This window comes from Haliotis asinina, chromosome 9 (genome assembly GCF_037392515.1).
Source record: "Haliotis asinina isolate JCU_RB_2024 chromosome 9, JCU_Hal_asi_v2, whole genome shotgun sequence".
Taxonomy (NCBI): domain Eukaryota; kingdom Metazoa; phylum Mollusca; class Gastropoda; order Lepetellida; family Haliotidae; genus Haliotis; species Haliotis asinina.
Genome location: NC_090288.1, coordinates 60,134,663 through 60,150,686, shown reverse-complemented (window position 1 = coordinate 60,150,686; position 16,024 = coordinate 60,134,663). Strand labels below are relative to the sequence as shown.

The 16,024-nt window shown below is 41.6% G+C and overlaps 2 protein-coding genes across 2 annotated transcripts in view; one reads left to right on the top strand and one right to left on the bottom strand.

The window, feature by feature from the left end:
- The window catches only part of LOC137295523 (pseudouridylate synthase 7 homolog), a 30,828-nt gene extending 28,745 nt beyond the window's left edge, over positions 1-2,083 (bottom strand). The window contains exon 1 of the mRNA XM_067826896.1: positions 1,524-2,083. Within this exon, the coding sequence (XP_067682997.1) occupies positions 1,524-1,780 (257 nt within the window). The 5' untranslated portion in view covers positions 1,781-2,083. The remainder of the gene's footprint in view (positions 1-1,523) is intronic.
- A 3,096-nt stretch (positions 2,084-5,179) lies between these two features.
- LOC137295522 (uncharacterized) lies at positions 5,180-14,517 on the top strand. Its single transcript, XM_067826895.1, has 6 exons — positions 5,180-5,346; positions 9,171-10,022; positions 10,269-10,644; positions 10,951-11,121; positions 11,510-11,812; positions 12,266-14,517. Exons 2-6 carry the CDS (start codon positions 9,184-9,186, stop codon positions 13,271-13,273), a joined length of 2,697 nt encoding a protein of 898 aa, XP_067682996.1. The 5' UTR covers positions 5,180-5,346; positions 9,171-9,183; the 3' UTR covers positions 13,274-14,517.
- Positions 14,518-16,024: the final 1,507 nt, after the last annotated feature.

Genomic DNA, 16,024 nt, shown 5'->3' with positions numbered 1-16,024 from the left:
GGGGTCTGTGTCAAACAGTAACACGCGTTTAATTACATAGATGCATTAACAATATCCATAATGTTTGATAAATGAATAATTAACAAACATTGTAGTTGATAACAACATCCACTTGGCAGATAGTTTTAACACCTGCTGCTCATAACAACATACTCCAGAATCATGATTCCAGGTACCAATGTGGGCTGAAAATATTTTCTTGGGGTTAATACATAAGTGGTTTATGGTACTGATCTCTTCAGTATTGATTTATATTATTTTGTCGTGACTTTTACATGCGGCTTTAACTTGTAAAGTACAATTATCGAGGCAAAATAACCCATTTGTTCAGAACCTTTAACGCTCAATTCAGTCAGGAGCTTTTTAACATCACATCATCAGTTACAGATTGTAAAGCTAAAGAGCAAAATCTATTAATACCAGCCTATATGAACTCTTTATGGGTGTGTATCTTCTTGCGTTTAAAAATGAAACAAACTATAGCTCGAGTCTACTCCAACCTCATTGCTTCCGCCTCTGGCATAAGTAACAGGGTATTTTTGGTTGTCATAAAAGGTCACTTTCTGTTGCTGTGGGTAATAACATAATGACATAGTAAGACCATGCCTCCTCCTTTCTCTGCCGGGGCAGCAGGCCAATGGAGAAAAAGTGGAACAGGTTCTCCAGCTGGCTCAGCAAACACACTGCCACCTACATAAAGAATTTGCCTGAATGACCCTGCAAGACTGCTTGGCACTTGTAGTGAGTCGTACCATACTAAAATGCATCAAGTTATTAAAAAAAAGAATAATATGACTTGAAAACAAAACAAAACAATTTCAACCCCAAAGCATTGTCAAGATGGTTATTTCCAATATTCATAACCTTTTACCTGACAGACAGTTCTGTACCGCAAATTACGTTTTGGCGAAATGAAGGCCAAAACGTTTCATGTATCTACTCTATGCAAAGAACATCTAAGACGGATCCTTTAGTGAGTACATATTTTAAATAAAGGCAACCGAAGTAAGATCGTGAAACTAATTACTTTATTTCAACAGTAATCAACATTTTTCGGCGTTTGGCAGTCTTGAGGTGATTCCTATTTTCTGGTGATCCAGTACTGGCTTAAAGTTTAAACATGTGGTTCCATAAATTGCTAATTTCTCCAAAAATATGGCACATGTAGAGAAGATTTTTGTTGCTTTTCACAGGTGAAAAGTATATGCATGCAATGGGGTGTTAACGTGAAGCAACTTGATTCTAGTCTTATTTGAGACGCGCCATTCCGAATGACGTGCCAACGGCAAATTACGCGATGATAGGTATCCTCGTTGCAGGGCGTGCAAGTAAACTTCTGGTTCAGATCAAGTAAAACAAAATATATCACCTTAAAGAGCACTGTATCGGCTTTAAAATGAGAGATTGAGGGAAGAAATCCATCGAGATTTACAGTTTCTAGGGGTTAATGTACATGGCAGTGATCCGGAATAGCTGTGATCCGGAATACCCTTACCCACTGTACACAATGTTGTATTCATTACCTCTGCTTTATGATGGCAGAGAACCCTTTGTGACTGCTGACGTACTGTGTGATCCCCACATCAGCCTCGGCGACATGGCCATCAGTGTCACTGATTGTGTCAGCTGTTTCCGCTGAAGAACTGTCCTTCTTGTCTTCTGACTTTGTACATGACTTGTGCTCACTTGTGTCAGTCACCTCATTTTCTATCCTCACCTTTTTCGCTGGAGGTGGGCTGGTTTCTGCGACGGCGTCCGAATCCATATTGTATTGAAACATTTAGTATTTGGAAAGTTTAGTACTTTATCCTCTTATTTGGAAGAGTTCCATCAAACCCGATACTCTAAAGTAAGCGAAACCGTCTGCAAAAAGGTTTGTCAAACGAGAAAATTTCTACAGAAAAACTACACACTTGTTCAGTTTCTGGAGAAACATTGATTTCCAATATTTCCAACGCTCGGAGGAACAATTCGTTATGTCACGGTCATTTTGTCAGCGAATGAGTACTTATGAGTACTGATGATGTCCGCACGTGTATTAGTTTACAGGTTACACCGGAAGTGCACTTATGAATTTAGAGTTACCTCCTCCACATTTTCAAAGGATGCGGTCGTAAAATGGGTTACGAAATAACTTATGTCCTGTATGTGGTAGTGGTACTTTACGGGCCTACTTTTATAGCGTAAGATGTGGAAAGATGCCCGTCCCAGACAAACAGTCGCACTTTATATTAGGCCTGGGTCAGTTGCCCACCCTGAATCTGTAAATGACCGTTTTATGACATCAAAGACGTGAAAAATGAACCACACAATGCTCTGAGAAAGTTAGAAGTTAGAAAACCCTTCGTATTCAAATGGTACGATTCTATTTACGCGCCCAACATAACCGTTTCCACTGATAGGGAACTTGGTCACTGTGAGAGAGGAGTCTTTGTGACTTTCATGACGGAAACTTTGCGGTATGTCACAGTGTCTTAGTGCTGTTAGCGTCAGCAAAGGGTGGGTAAGGTTCGGTAAATGGCTTGTATGTCTACAAAATCAATGCTACAAGAGAGCTGAATTCACATTTAGTTACATTAGGCTGCCACCAGTAATAAGTAAATGTATGTTGTTCAGAACGTTGTTCATAATCATGTAAAACCATCAATTGTCACGAACTTAATCCTTTTTGATAAATAATCGGTATACTGTTGCAAATGACCCCATAAAGAAGTGTAAAAATAAAACACACACACACACACACACAAAACCAGTGTTAATTAGTCGTAAAAATCACAAAGACTCCACTCTCACAGTGATTTTTGCACATTCCCATTCTTCTCATTTTCACGCTTCTGTATTGCGTTAGTCGGGTTGCTATGTTCCACCTCTCAGTTATATATTGATGTAATGTTCCAGCTTTGGGGAGTTTGTGTTGAATGTATTGTGTCGTAAAGTATATAACCGAGAGTGATTCAGTAATCAAGTTTATGGCACTCTTATGGATAAATCTCTGGGCCTGTCTAAATGTGCCAGTTAGAGAACTAAAAAAATAAATGATAATTTGTGACGTGAGAAGGGAGCTGTTGTTTCAGGTACAAGGGGGATGACACAGAACCTTAACTTCTTGCCAGCTGGACACATGTAAAAGGATTCCCATCAGGCACAACGTTTCTGTACCCAGTAAAATGTATTCTAAATGCCCACTGTTCGGTCTCAAGTACGATTGTGATGCAGCATGAACAGACAGATTAACCCATTTGTGGCTCGGCTAACTTTGACAAGTCATCGCACTGTCCTACCACAACTGTGGACACACGGATACCCAGCTTTTAGCCAAAATATTTCTGTGTGTATCCTCAATATGTACATTTATTTATATCATGAAATGTGATTATCACCAACTTACCCTCAATTTATCCAAATATGTGAAACACTGCTTGTGCCTCTTCATGAGAATATAATATTTATATGTTTATGTGTCTGTATGTTCTCTATTTCCCCTGTGTGTGTTTTTAGAATAAGTTTCGGTACTGTTCTGTTCTGCTTTGTTCCAAGGCTGTACTGAATCCTGAGCTCATGGGTGCATAGTATATCCTTGGAGGAGGCAAATCTAGATAAGCGAACCCAAATCTTGGTGATATATTTTTTAGAGATAATCATTTAAACTATTACTTTTTACCGCAGAGACTTGTGCACATCCATTGGATGCCCTATTGGATCTCTATTTGACAGTAGTTCAACAGGAAACCGCCAGTTTTCACGGGCGGGCATGCCATTGTTTGACAATAGATCATCCCTTCACTGCAGACCGGAACTTGACCCATGTGACCTTATTCACTCCCCTGAAACCAGGTCTTGAAGATGACGATGCCTAGACATTTGCTGTTGAGAAGTGGTAGACAGACAGTTTCGTATTTGATAAATGTCAACTCGGATGAATGCACAGTCCGTATGTATTGAAAAACAAATGTTGTTATAGCTATAAATTTAAAAAAAAATTGTTCAGCTCCATGTTTCTCATTTGTATAATTACTGACAATTGGTTTGAACACATCCGTTTACCCTAAAATGGTTCTAGCGCTGGTTTCAGTGTTACATGAGTGAGTGAGTAAATTTTTTTCGTCGCTCTCATCAATATCCTCTCAACGTCATAGCAGAGATGGACTACTGACAATCGTAACTACTCGGGTCATTAGGGAAAGAGGCGAGTAGTTACGAATGGGACTACTGATTGTGACCATGTGGTTAATGAAACACGGGTCTTCCATGAGACGAACGAACGAACCAACGAACCAACGAACCAACGAACGAACGAACCAACGCGTCAGCTCCTGCACCGCCCCCAGTGATAATATATATGTTGCAGAGCATTCCAAGAAGAAACAGTTACGAAATTCTTTAATCTACTTATATAAACTTAGTAGTCACAAACATATGGAAATATGGAGATATATTTCACAAATAAATGATGTACATTACAACAATTGTACAAGTCATGTGAAGTATATTCACACGGAAACAATATAGGATACTATCGTGATAGACAGAATTCATTTAAAATTGAAAATATAATGACGAACTTCTGAAATTGCTTCAGGATTTCTGTTTGCGAAGACTGTGAAGAATAGTTCTTTTTACAGAGTGTAGCAAATGGTTTATCACGATAAAGCATTGTTTGTAGAAGTGATTTCCTTTCTTTGCTATACTTGGAACAAGTTATATTATATGGCGTTGTTCATCTTCTAAGACATTGCATGTTTCACAGAGACATATTGTTCTAGTGGTGTTATTTCAACAAGCGTCCACACTTAGACGAGTTTATTTGCGATGCAAATACTTTCTCTATTTCTGTGCACATGAATGTGGACTTGGATGGCATAGTGATATTTCAGTCGAAATGAAATATTAAAATAAGAAAGCTTTTGAGAAAATCAATCTCTCTCTCTGTCTCTCTCTCTATCTCTTTCATGACGTGTCAGTTATGGGCATCGCACATGCGCAAAACAATCGACCTCAGTATTAACGAGGCAGTTTGCTGACATCTCTCCTTTTACCGTTACGTCTACATTTACCGGTGTGTCTTATTCTGTTATTCATTGACATATAGATGTCTTACAACACATTCAGTGCAAATACACTCCCCGATGATATTTACCTAATACAGCGTATACGAAGGACATCGATCACACGTTATAACGAGGTGCTTCCGGCTCCATTGAGCAACCCAGCAAGCTCAGACTTGTCCTTTCACTCGATCTATTTTAACCAGCGCTGACGCTTGTTAAATTTGTACGAATACTCCTATATAACAAGGAACCTGAGTGTGACACACGGAAGTAGAGGTTAGATCTGCAAAGGAAAGAGGTGAGTCCTATATACTGACACTAAACATAACACTCAGTTGATGCAGCGCCATACGAACTGGGAACATGCACCGCTTTGTAGATGGGCGTGGCATCGGAGAAGTTAAACCAGTTGACACGGACGCTATTAAACAAGTTATTATTTTGATTGTTTCAGATGCTATTTTTGCATCTGGTCTACGGCGTATTATGCTTGTTCTTTAGTAAGTCGCGGTCACCTTACCCACTGCCAGGGAACACAACCTCCATGTTGGAATGTTGAATATGGTTGTGTAGAAAAAATGTATAGAGAATACATAGTGATATCATACAACCACCCGTCTTTCCAAAGACAGTGACAATTTTATTCCTGTTCTGCAAGTGCTTGATAATATCTTTATCATTTTGTCATTACTTAAATGCTGGAATTAACCGGCATTGTAGACGGCGCCTCGTCAAAGTGTCCGCTAGTCTCACACAGTCTGTCCTGGCTCACTGCCCTCCCCACTCTGTCATAATCCCGTTCATTAGAGCATATCGCCACCTGCATTAAGCTGCATGTACCTGCTCGTATCAGTGCTTGTCAATCAAGAAATGCAAGGTACTCATGAGGTGGCAATAAGTCCACTATAAAGTGGTGATACCGATTCTTAGCAAATTGTGTAAATGTTTATCAGCTCAATTATTATTTTTTTTTTGAAACAATTGTACTTTTCCTTAACATTTGTAGAAAACCTAGTGTGTGCTTCAAGTTTGGTTATTTTACAGTTTCGATAAAAGCAGCTGTGAGAAAATATTATCGATATTTCAATGCTCAACCTCTGCTAGAAAACGCCATATCTTTGTTCAGGGACCATAATGCTATTTTATGGTCTCTGGGCTTTGCTGTAATGAATATTCATATTTATGACAATTGTTGAATAATACTGTTTGATAGGTTAAAGAGTATCAAGAAGATAAGACATGCAGATTTGGGGATAACAATGTACTTTAGTCTGTTAAACAGAGTGAAGTTAGCAACTGGCTGGATAATCGGGGCTGCGCTTGAGTGCAGGTAGCTGTTGCTGCAAAATCAATGACTGACTGTTAAGAGTCTCAGTTCGACCTGCAGCATGTTTCCAGGGACAGTAAATAACAACATGCACCTACAACAAAACACAACAACCAAACATGGGCGATATAAGAGCAGGTTTCGTTAGTCCTTTACGAGAAAAAAACCCCAAATGCACTACTATTTTGTTAGAATTGAATCCATTTCATACCGTGATGCACTTATATTATCCTGAACAGTTTACACTCATTTGTGCCATTTTCAGTCCTACCACCGTGTACCACCAGAGACCATATAATAGAGGGACGGCCCTCTCCAACAGTTTATCATTAAACATCAGCGCTACGGTCTGGCGTGTAACTGATACGCATCGACACCCTGCTGCTAACTTCCGGTAACCGGAACACATGCGCAGCAGATGCGCAGACATTCGCAAATGAGCACTCTGGTAACCACGTAAACAATATTGCGTAATATCCGGACCGAGAGTTATTTCCTTAGCTGGATTTCACTGGATGCGACTGACAGTCAAAGATTACATGAACAGCTCCAATAAACTGATTACAATAATCGTAATCTCTATCTTGTCTCTCAGAAGATGTCAACCTTTCAACTGTCGCACATGTCAAATGACAAAATCGCTGAAAATGTGTATCGTTCGCGAAATCCGTGCCGTTTTAGGCCAGTCATGTAACAGTACTGTTGTCAATGTCCCCGATGTTCGCTGAACTTCATCACATAACCTCATGATTTTTTAAAAGTATCCGTGTGCCACTGGTTGGTGGTTCACTAAATGACGCTATTAGTCTCTGATTTTGATTTCATATTAATTTGCGTAACTTTATGAAGCTGATAGTACAAACGAAACATGATTTCACGTTATCAACGAACGTTACAGTAACGTTTGTTTGAATGCCAGTTTGGGGCTGACAGTGATAATGCTTTCGGAGCCGTACGGAGACATACGCACATTATAATATGGTTTGTTTTTTTTTGCAAAGGAAAGCTACTCAGAACTACTAAAGCCACGAGGACCATTTTCACAAACGTCAATGTACATTACATACAGTAACCGTGTATAATTGATTTTGTGACCATTTGACCGTTTCTGTCACAGTAGATTGAGAAGGAATATGATCTCTGGTACCACCGTGTTTCCCACCACAATAACCTGCAACTATGGCACGACACAAATCAGGAGTCGTTACCAGGGCGAATCTGGCATCTCGATTCCGCCATCATAAGATTCTGTCACTCAGAATGATATCGAGCGTGGTTGATGTTTTCAGAGACGGTGCGAGTGCGAATATTCAGGCGAGTTACCCCCCTTGAGGTCTTCCTCGTGTCCATGTGCCGACGCCTCTGTTCATTTGTGTTGTTACAGTTTATTGAAAAGAAAACGTTCGATGCAATGCATCAACATGCCACCAAAGTCTGTTTGACTTTAACAGTGACCTGACACAATAAATTCTCCTCTGCTTTGAACATATGTTTGACAACATTGAGATTACCTCCCTTATACCGTGCAAGATAGCACATGAAACCCAATAAATCGTCTCTTTCCGGTTGTCATGGATTAGCGCTTAGACACCGCCCCTACCTGTCAGTCTTTTTTTCTAAAAAGAAGAAAACAACTCCAGAATAAGTACAAAATATCGAGTTTTAGGACCCATATGACAAGGACTAGAAATGGTAATAAAAATAGAAATACATGTAATTTCTGTTCATTTACTGATGTGGTCTTATTTAAATTATCGATCCTTTAGTCCCATTGAAAGCCATTCCAAATAGCGACAAAAATTTGTCCGCGTGTATGAACAGAGACATATTTAGGATAAAAATTTATCCTCGTTCGAATAAAGTATTCGTTCACATTTTCCAGTTTAAATGGTTCCATCATTGTTTGTTTCCCGTATTTACGGGCTCCGTTGTAACCCCACAGTTACCTGCGTGATGACTGATTATGACGGCAAAACGTCTGTGGGCTTGCTAGTGGGTGAAGTTGGTTTTACGCGTTTTTAGCAATATTCCAGCCATTTCACGACGGGGGACTCCAGAAATAGGCTTCACACGGTACCCATGTAGGGAATCGACCCCGTGCCTTTGCGTGAGGAGCGAACGCATTAACCACTCCACCACAGGGCTCAAAGGGGATTATTGATAGTTGATATTGATACAGTCACAAGTAATAAGAAATGTGTAAACCACAAAGATCCAAACTGAACTGCCGCAGATAATTGAAAACGGAAGTAGAAAAAGCATGATTTTCATATGCATTACTCCCAACCTCCTATGTTCTGAGAGTTTATCTGTTACACACAGCCCTAGACTATGGACTAAACCCTGTTCTTTTTTGCTGATCTTTGGGTTTTTATAAGTGAAGTGTACAAGGACAAGCATTCTCCCAACATTAATATATTTTCACCAAGCACATTCTAAAGCAGACCAGAGCAACACTAGGCTCTCCGCTCGTAGCAATGAAATATAACCCATATCAAATGCACAAAAGGCCGTGTCTCCAACATGCATTTTTCCATTTTACAGTGAGTTTTGTCCATTGTTTTTTTATTCTGGCCAGACATGTGACGTTGCAGGGAAAGAACGTACTGCTGAATGGTATTTTCGAGTGACCATGTCGTGGCTCCAGGGAGCTGAAACGTGAGAGCCTGAGTCCCTGAGTATCCAATAATACATTCATACAAACACTGTACACACATACTGATTAAACAGCGAGACACACAGAGACTCAAAGTGTGTGACGACATAGCCTGTATATATTCATCTAAACATTGCAGGTAACCTAGCAACATGCCGGGAATAAAACGGAAGGCGTCACGTGCTTCGCCTTATGAACCGGTCAATAAACTGACCAAACAGCGAACCTCCACTACGGTCAGCCCTGTCAGGGAGGAATCAATCGCCCGTCCAACACTGCCTTTGCCAAAATGGCCAAGTCTTAAAAGAAAAACGACTAAAGAAAGCGCCACCCCTGAGGGACCAGGAGACGCGTCCCCTCCACCGGGATTGAGAAGGGCCCCCACCCTAACCCTGGAGGACAAAGAGTCGAAGTCGGATTCACCTCTATCTGGCAAGAAGAGTTTGTCCAAGAAAGGATCTGTTGTAGTTGGCGAGGTCGTTACTGCCCCATCACTGCCAAAAACAGCGTCCATCGTTGAAGGTGACGATAGAGTTACGACTTTGACACTGCTGGGCTCTGGGTCAACTGTTGGCCGCACCACCAGTTTGTCTGAAGCACCTGCTGCAATAAGCAAGGAACTGTCCAAGACATCCAGTACCACCAAGACGCCTCTCATCTGTAAAAGCATCAGCAGAGGGGGCAGCATCGTTGTCGCCGAGGGAGACGTCCCATCTCTCAGCAAGTCGTCGTCTAAGTCCAAGTCGGTGTCGTCGAAATCAGGCTCCGAGACTGGTGTCGCTTTGGAGAAGGTGCTCAGTTTAAGCAAGTCTTTGTCCAAACCGTCACTGACGAAGGAGAAGTCTGCCAGTCTCATCAGTGCCGCGGTCGAAGAAGCTGCAGCTGCTGATGAAGACAATGGTGACGGTGCTGTCACGGTGGACATTCCCCTTCCACCAGGGGGACTCATGGAGATCGTCTTCTCCTTCGATACAACCGGCTCCATGATGAGGTGAGTGATGTGGGGTCGGAAGGGGGCGAACTTATAAACTGACACTGTTGCCTAATAGCAATGTGAAGCATACTCGTAATGCCTTACTGGTAATTGGTAAATATTATGGTTGTTAGCATGAATTCAAAATCTAGGCCCCTGTCGAAACTCACTTCCTCCTTAAGGGACAATTTAGAGCGAGACTGCACAGTGCCTCATCCTGTAAACTAACTACGCCGCTGTAACGGTTTCATCTTATTTTGGCAGCTGTCTGGAGCAGGTTCGGAGTCAAATCCAGGATATGGTCCAGCGCCTCCAGGCAGATATTCCCGGCATCCGCATCGGCATCTTCGCCCACGGTGACTACTGCGACGCCAGCAACTACATTGTTCAGTGGATCGACTTTGGTGCATCAACCCCGGAGATCTGCAAGTTTGTTAAAGAAGTAAAGCCTACCGGAGGAGGTGACTTCCCGGAGGCCTACGAAGTGGTCCTGAGACGCTGCCAGAGCGTTCTGTCCTGGACCCCCGGGAGTCAGCGTTCCCTGGTGATGATCGGGGACGCCATCCCCCACGAGGCTGAAGATCCACAGAATGAGGAGAACATCGACTGGAAGACAGAGTGCAGGGCTTTGAGAGACATGGTATGTGAGACGAAACGGTGTGCACACAAAGTCAATGTTTAACTATTCCTTATTGAGTTTGATGGTACCTTTCCATGTTTGTCTATGGCTGTTAGCATCAGGTGTGTGATCGTAGTAGGATTAGAGCTGATTGTGTCAGTTTTTAGTAGAATATTAGCCATTATACGGACACCTTATGAGGCAAATCCAAACAGGTTTATCAAATACTAAAACTGAGATCAGTTACAGCAAGTGTTTAAATGGTGTCGGTTTCCACTTGTCCAGGAAAACTAGTTAGCTGACCAATGATGACGTTTACTCGTGCAGGGTGTCCGCATCTACGGAGTACAGGCCGGTTCAAGCAATGAGACAACTCAGTTCTTTACAGAAATGACGAACATCACTCATGGTCGCAACTTGCAACTGGCTCAGTTCTCCAACATCTTCGATATGATCATGGCTATCTGCTACAGAGAGAGGGGAGCGGACTTTCTGGAGGTGAGGCACATGACTCAGTGTTGAGGTGCTAAGTGTGTACTCTGTGTGGTACCTGTGGGTCATATGAAGGGGTGGATATTTTCGTTGTTTGTAAGGGTGAGTAGATAAAATATGGGTATGTGAGAGATGTGTAGATCTGATGTTATGGGTAGATGATAAATAGGGGTGTGTTTAAGGATGGTTTTTCTTGGGTGTGTCTAAGGCGTGGATTTTTGTGGTGTGTAAGACGTAGTTACCTGTGTGTGTAAGGGAGCTGCGGCTGTAGCGATCTATCTATCGTGACTTCGGCATGCGCGCAAGCATGCATAGATATATACATGTAAGGAATGCGAGCAAGGAATGCTATTAATTTCGGCATACAGAAAAATGAGTCTTTTGTGCATTACAGGCATACGAGGATGAAGTTAGAGGCCGCCACGGAGGAGGGGCTATCAATAAGGATTTGGAGGGACTGTTCGGGACGCTTAGGGATGCTGGTGGCCCTCCCAGTCTGACATTGTCCTCATCCTTGAAGAAAATCCCCACCATGTCCTTGTTTGGGGCTAAGAAGGGCCTTCCGAGCTTCTCAGCCTTGAAGAAATTAAAATCTGTGGTGAACGCTAAAGGCGCAGCTAAGAAGGTCAAGGGTGCAGGGAAAACCAAAGGAATATCGAAATCAAGGAAAGGGAAGAGGAAAACAAGGAAACTTAAGGTATGATGGCACAAGGTTCCCAGACAATTACATGTCGGCATTATTTTGAAACCCAGTGTCAGCAATATCCAACCTATATTACGGCTATTCTGGTGTCCCTCTCCGGTAATATTGCTGAAATATTGATTATATACAAAACCTCACTCACTCACTCCAACCCCTCCCCCTCCCTCTTCCCCCCTCCCCCTTCCCATTCACTCACATGCAGTGGAAATGCTGCATCAGGCATACCAAGTGGTGACAGTGATGAGCATATTAGTATATATACGGCAAAGGTCATCGGGGTCCACTACCTGCCACAAGTAATTAAACCTGCTCCCTCTTGGCGGCTGTGACGGGGTATTTGCAGGGTACGTGGGGAATTCCTTTACAATCCCTACGTGCCTTTTGACCCCCAACACTCCCAGCTTAAAGTGATATAATGTTATATTCAAAGCTGATGTTCTGTTTCAGAGGTTTCTACGTGAAAACGTTAGCGACAATAAATTCAACGACGACGACTTCGCAGGAGGCACTTTGAAGGACATGGACTGGACGGGTTGGAAGCGCGCTATCTACCCAGTCGTATATCCGATGGAGGCCCGCCGGTCCAGGTTCTGGCGCGACCCTAAACGCTTATTCAAAGGAGGTTTCGGACACATGAATACTGGCATATTCGACTACGAGCACGAGGTCCAAGCCATTTACGAACTTGGCGTACGACCTCCTAATACCCGACGGAAGCGCATCTACACGACGCTGTTTAAGGCTTCCAAGGGGTTTAGCAATACTCGGAGATGGGATGAGTTCCTGTTGAAGAATAAACGAGTATTCAATGCGGTGAATAGGGTAATAAACGAGCGAGGGCAGATCTTCGTGAGGCGTGTTGAGTTCCCTCCCGGTCAAGAAACTGCCTTCGCCGATGCTGTCAAGCGTATCAAGAAAGTGTTTAACTATGCTTGGTACAGGCCCAACAGAAGTGCTGAAGACTTCAGAACCATTGAAAAGGCTAATTTTCTCATCAGTGGAGTCCGAAAGATTCCTGCCACTCCCAGGAAGAAAACAACACCTAAGAAAACAGCCGCCTCAAAGGGTAAGAGCGCATCTAAAAAGACAAAGGCAGCTGCAGTTAGGACATCAAAAACGAAAACCAAAATTACCAAGGAAAACGCTAAAACGGCAAAACCAACCAAGAAGACAAAAACAACCGCTAAAAAGGCAAAACCAACCAAGAAGACAAAAACAACTGCTAAAAAGGCAAAACCAACAAAGACGACAAAAGCAGCTGCTAAAACGGCTAAACCAGGAAAGACGACAAAAGCAACTGCTAAAACGGCAAAACCAACCAAGAAGTCAAAAACAACCGCTAAAACTGTTAAACCAAGCAAGACAAAAGCACCTACTAAAAAAGTAAAACCAACCAAAACGACAAAACCATCCACCAAAAAGGCGAAAGGCAAAGGGAAGAAAGCAGTCAAGTAGACAGTTGAAAATACTTGAATCGGGTTCAACTGCAGTAGTCACACGATAGGGTTACTGGCCGGCTGAAGGCTCCCGGAGCAGCCATGCGCGGCAGTACCTCCATCGTAATGCTACTACTGCCATTTGGCTTCAATATTGTTACTGGAACTATCATCTGAATAAATATAGCACCAGAAACCTCTCAAATATTCTGGACGATCATGGAAGAATGCAAGACCAAGGGGACGAGACGCGATGGTGCTAAATATATTTTTTTTCCATTTTCAGTTAAATCACTTCTCCAGCGTGGAATACTGGTGAAATTGAAAGACATTACACAATGCGAACCATAGCTATCGTGACTTCTTATCATTTCCTATTTAGTAATACTCCGCATTTGTAAATTGTAACATATTATCGCCTTTTTAAAATAATGTGTATTCTATTCACATACGTTTTTATATTAGATCTGACTGTATTTAACAGACCTGTGCAATGTTTGTTTGTTTGTTTTTCTTTTTATTGGGATCATTTTGTAAGTCGTGTGGTTTTCCTAAAACCACATTTTCCTGTGAAGTAAATTTAGTAAATGCAAGACTTTTGTAAATGATCACCGAAGCCTCTAGCTGTTTGGAAAGAAATTATAATACGTTTTTTGAACAGAATTTTATTACTTTACACAAATTAGTTTAGATTCAGGTGGGAAAACTTCCCTCAGCACCGTGCTTTGATGCTTGAATGAAATCGTGAAACTATAAATGGTGTGTCTAAGTTAACGAGTGTTTAATCGGATACGTATGTCGGAAGTCCAGTTAACTGGTTTAGTGGAAAGACTGATTTCTTGTCCAGGGAAATAAGTGCTAAAGTGAAAACATATCTTGAAAGAGCAGGTAAACGAATATTTTACCGAAATGGACGCTGATATATCTGACTGTGATTGATTTCATGTCCAGGTGGATACGTGCTTTTGTGAAAACACTATCGACATGTCCAGATGAAAGGGTGTTTTAGAAATATGATTAAATTCGTCTCCAGTTGAATAACACAACTTTTTTAAAAAAAATGTAGCTGGTATGTCCAGATGAATGCGTGAATATTGTTGAATGTTTTGTCAAAGGACTGAAAAATGTCATGTACTAGATTCATGATTGTCTATCATATTAATTAACTGAGTGTAGATCGTGAAGGCAGCAGTGTCTGATAAATTTGTTTGTTTAATGTATTTGTTTTGTTTTTCCAGACTAAAATATGTAATCGAAAAGAAACCCCCGTCTTCATATTTTTCTTCTGAAATATTTGTGATGAAAATCATTAGTTCTCCAGTGGTACAGAAAATACAAGCTGCGAAAATAGAAGTGTGGCTTCGTTTTGAAATGCGGAAGTGTCTTCCGGCTCCTGGTCCGCGATCTTATGACACCATTGTCAGTTCACAATATTTGCACAACTTCCTGCAATGCTAGAACTCCAAATGAAGCAAGTCTAGATTTTCCCAGGTTCTGAATCTCCCATCTCACTGGGCTCCTTTTCAATTTAAATGGGTTTAATTGTCAGCATCACAATGCTATATATTCAGCCTAATAACGCTGTGCGTGAGTCTTTTAAGAGGTACAGTGAGGTTGCGTGCATGTATAGAGTTACCTCGTCACGGCGTTCACCTACCTCCCACACTTTGCATCAGTCTCTGTCCCCGGCCAGTCACTCATGCATGAGATTTGATAGATACAACGGAAGCTGCAACATCTCGCCTGTTTAATAAATTAACACGAAAACACAAAAATAAACAAAACCCAGTTGTACAGGAGCCCGATGTTGTCTGTGGAGAGTAGTGTGTGTTCAACTTCGGAACAGAGCCAATAGACATAAATTTAGCCAGAGGTGGATAACCCATCCTCTCAGCTGCGTTGTGGACAATACAGTTGGAGACAATTTTACTTATAAATACGTTTAAAAAGCAATCTTAATAGTAACATTTCAGTCCTCTCCTCACGCGAATAATAGTTCGACATATGTCATTATTTTGATTATAGTTTTTGTCTTGATTTGGGTGTGATTCGGGTTGGTCATCAAAGACATTTCGGAAATACGACATTAGACTCAATAATTCACACGGCAAAGCCATATTCACATCCGGGTGATTACTCGTGTACGGGCAAAATATGTCGTGAACTTTCTGAGAATGAATCATCCCTGTTCTAGATATCACCAAGTTTAGACTGATAATGGGATGTGACTTGACATTAGACATCCAGTCATCAAGGGGAAACATTCCAGCGCCTTGAGCATGTTATAGTTGCGTGGATATGTGCGCTATATAAATATCCTATATCAAATAAATAACAATAAATTAATACTAATTTAAAACGATGAAAGGCTTCACCTTATTGTAGTGTGTATTAATCATGTCCTGTATTGGAAGGGAAATGTACCAGGGAATTCATCTGATGTTAGTGTGTGCATCAAGAGGTCATGTGGCTGTTAGTGCAGAGACGACTCCCATATTGAACCTGAACTTCCTTTGAATCAACATCGCCGATGCGAAGGTACTTTAAAATTGTCCACTGACCGTATTTAAAGGGAACAGAGAGCTGTTGTATCGGAGTATTTAATGTGAATATATCGGACAACAATGGTGTCATCACTTCACGTCGTCAATCACTCATTTTATGAACGCATACTTTGATCATTCGTACTACTCTACTCGCCTGTTTCCGTGACCTGTAAGAAAGCTTGCCGGAATGACACGAGTAGTTACGAATGACTTGTTGATACGAA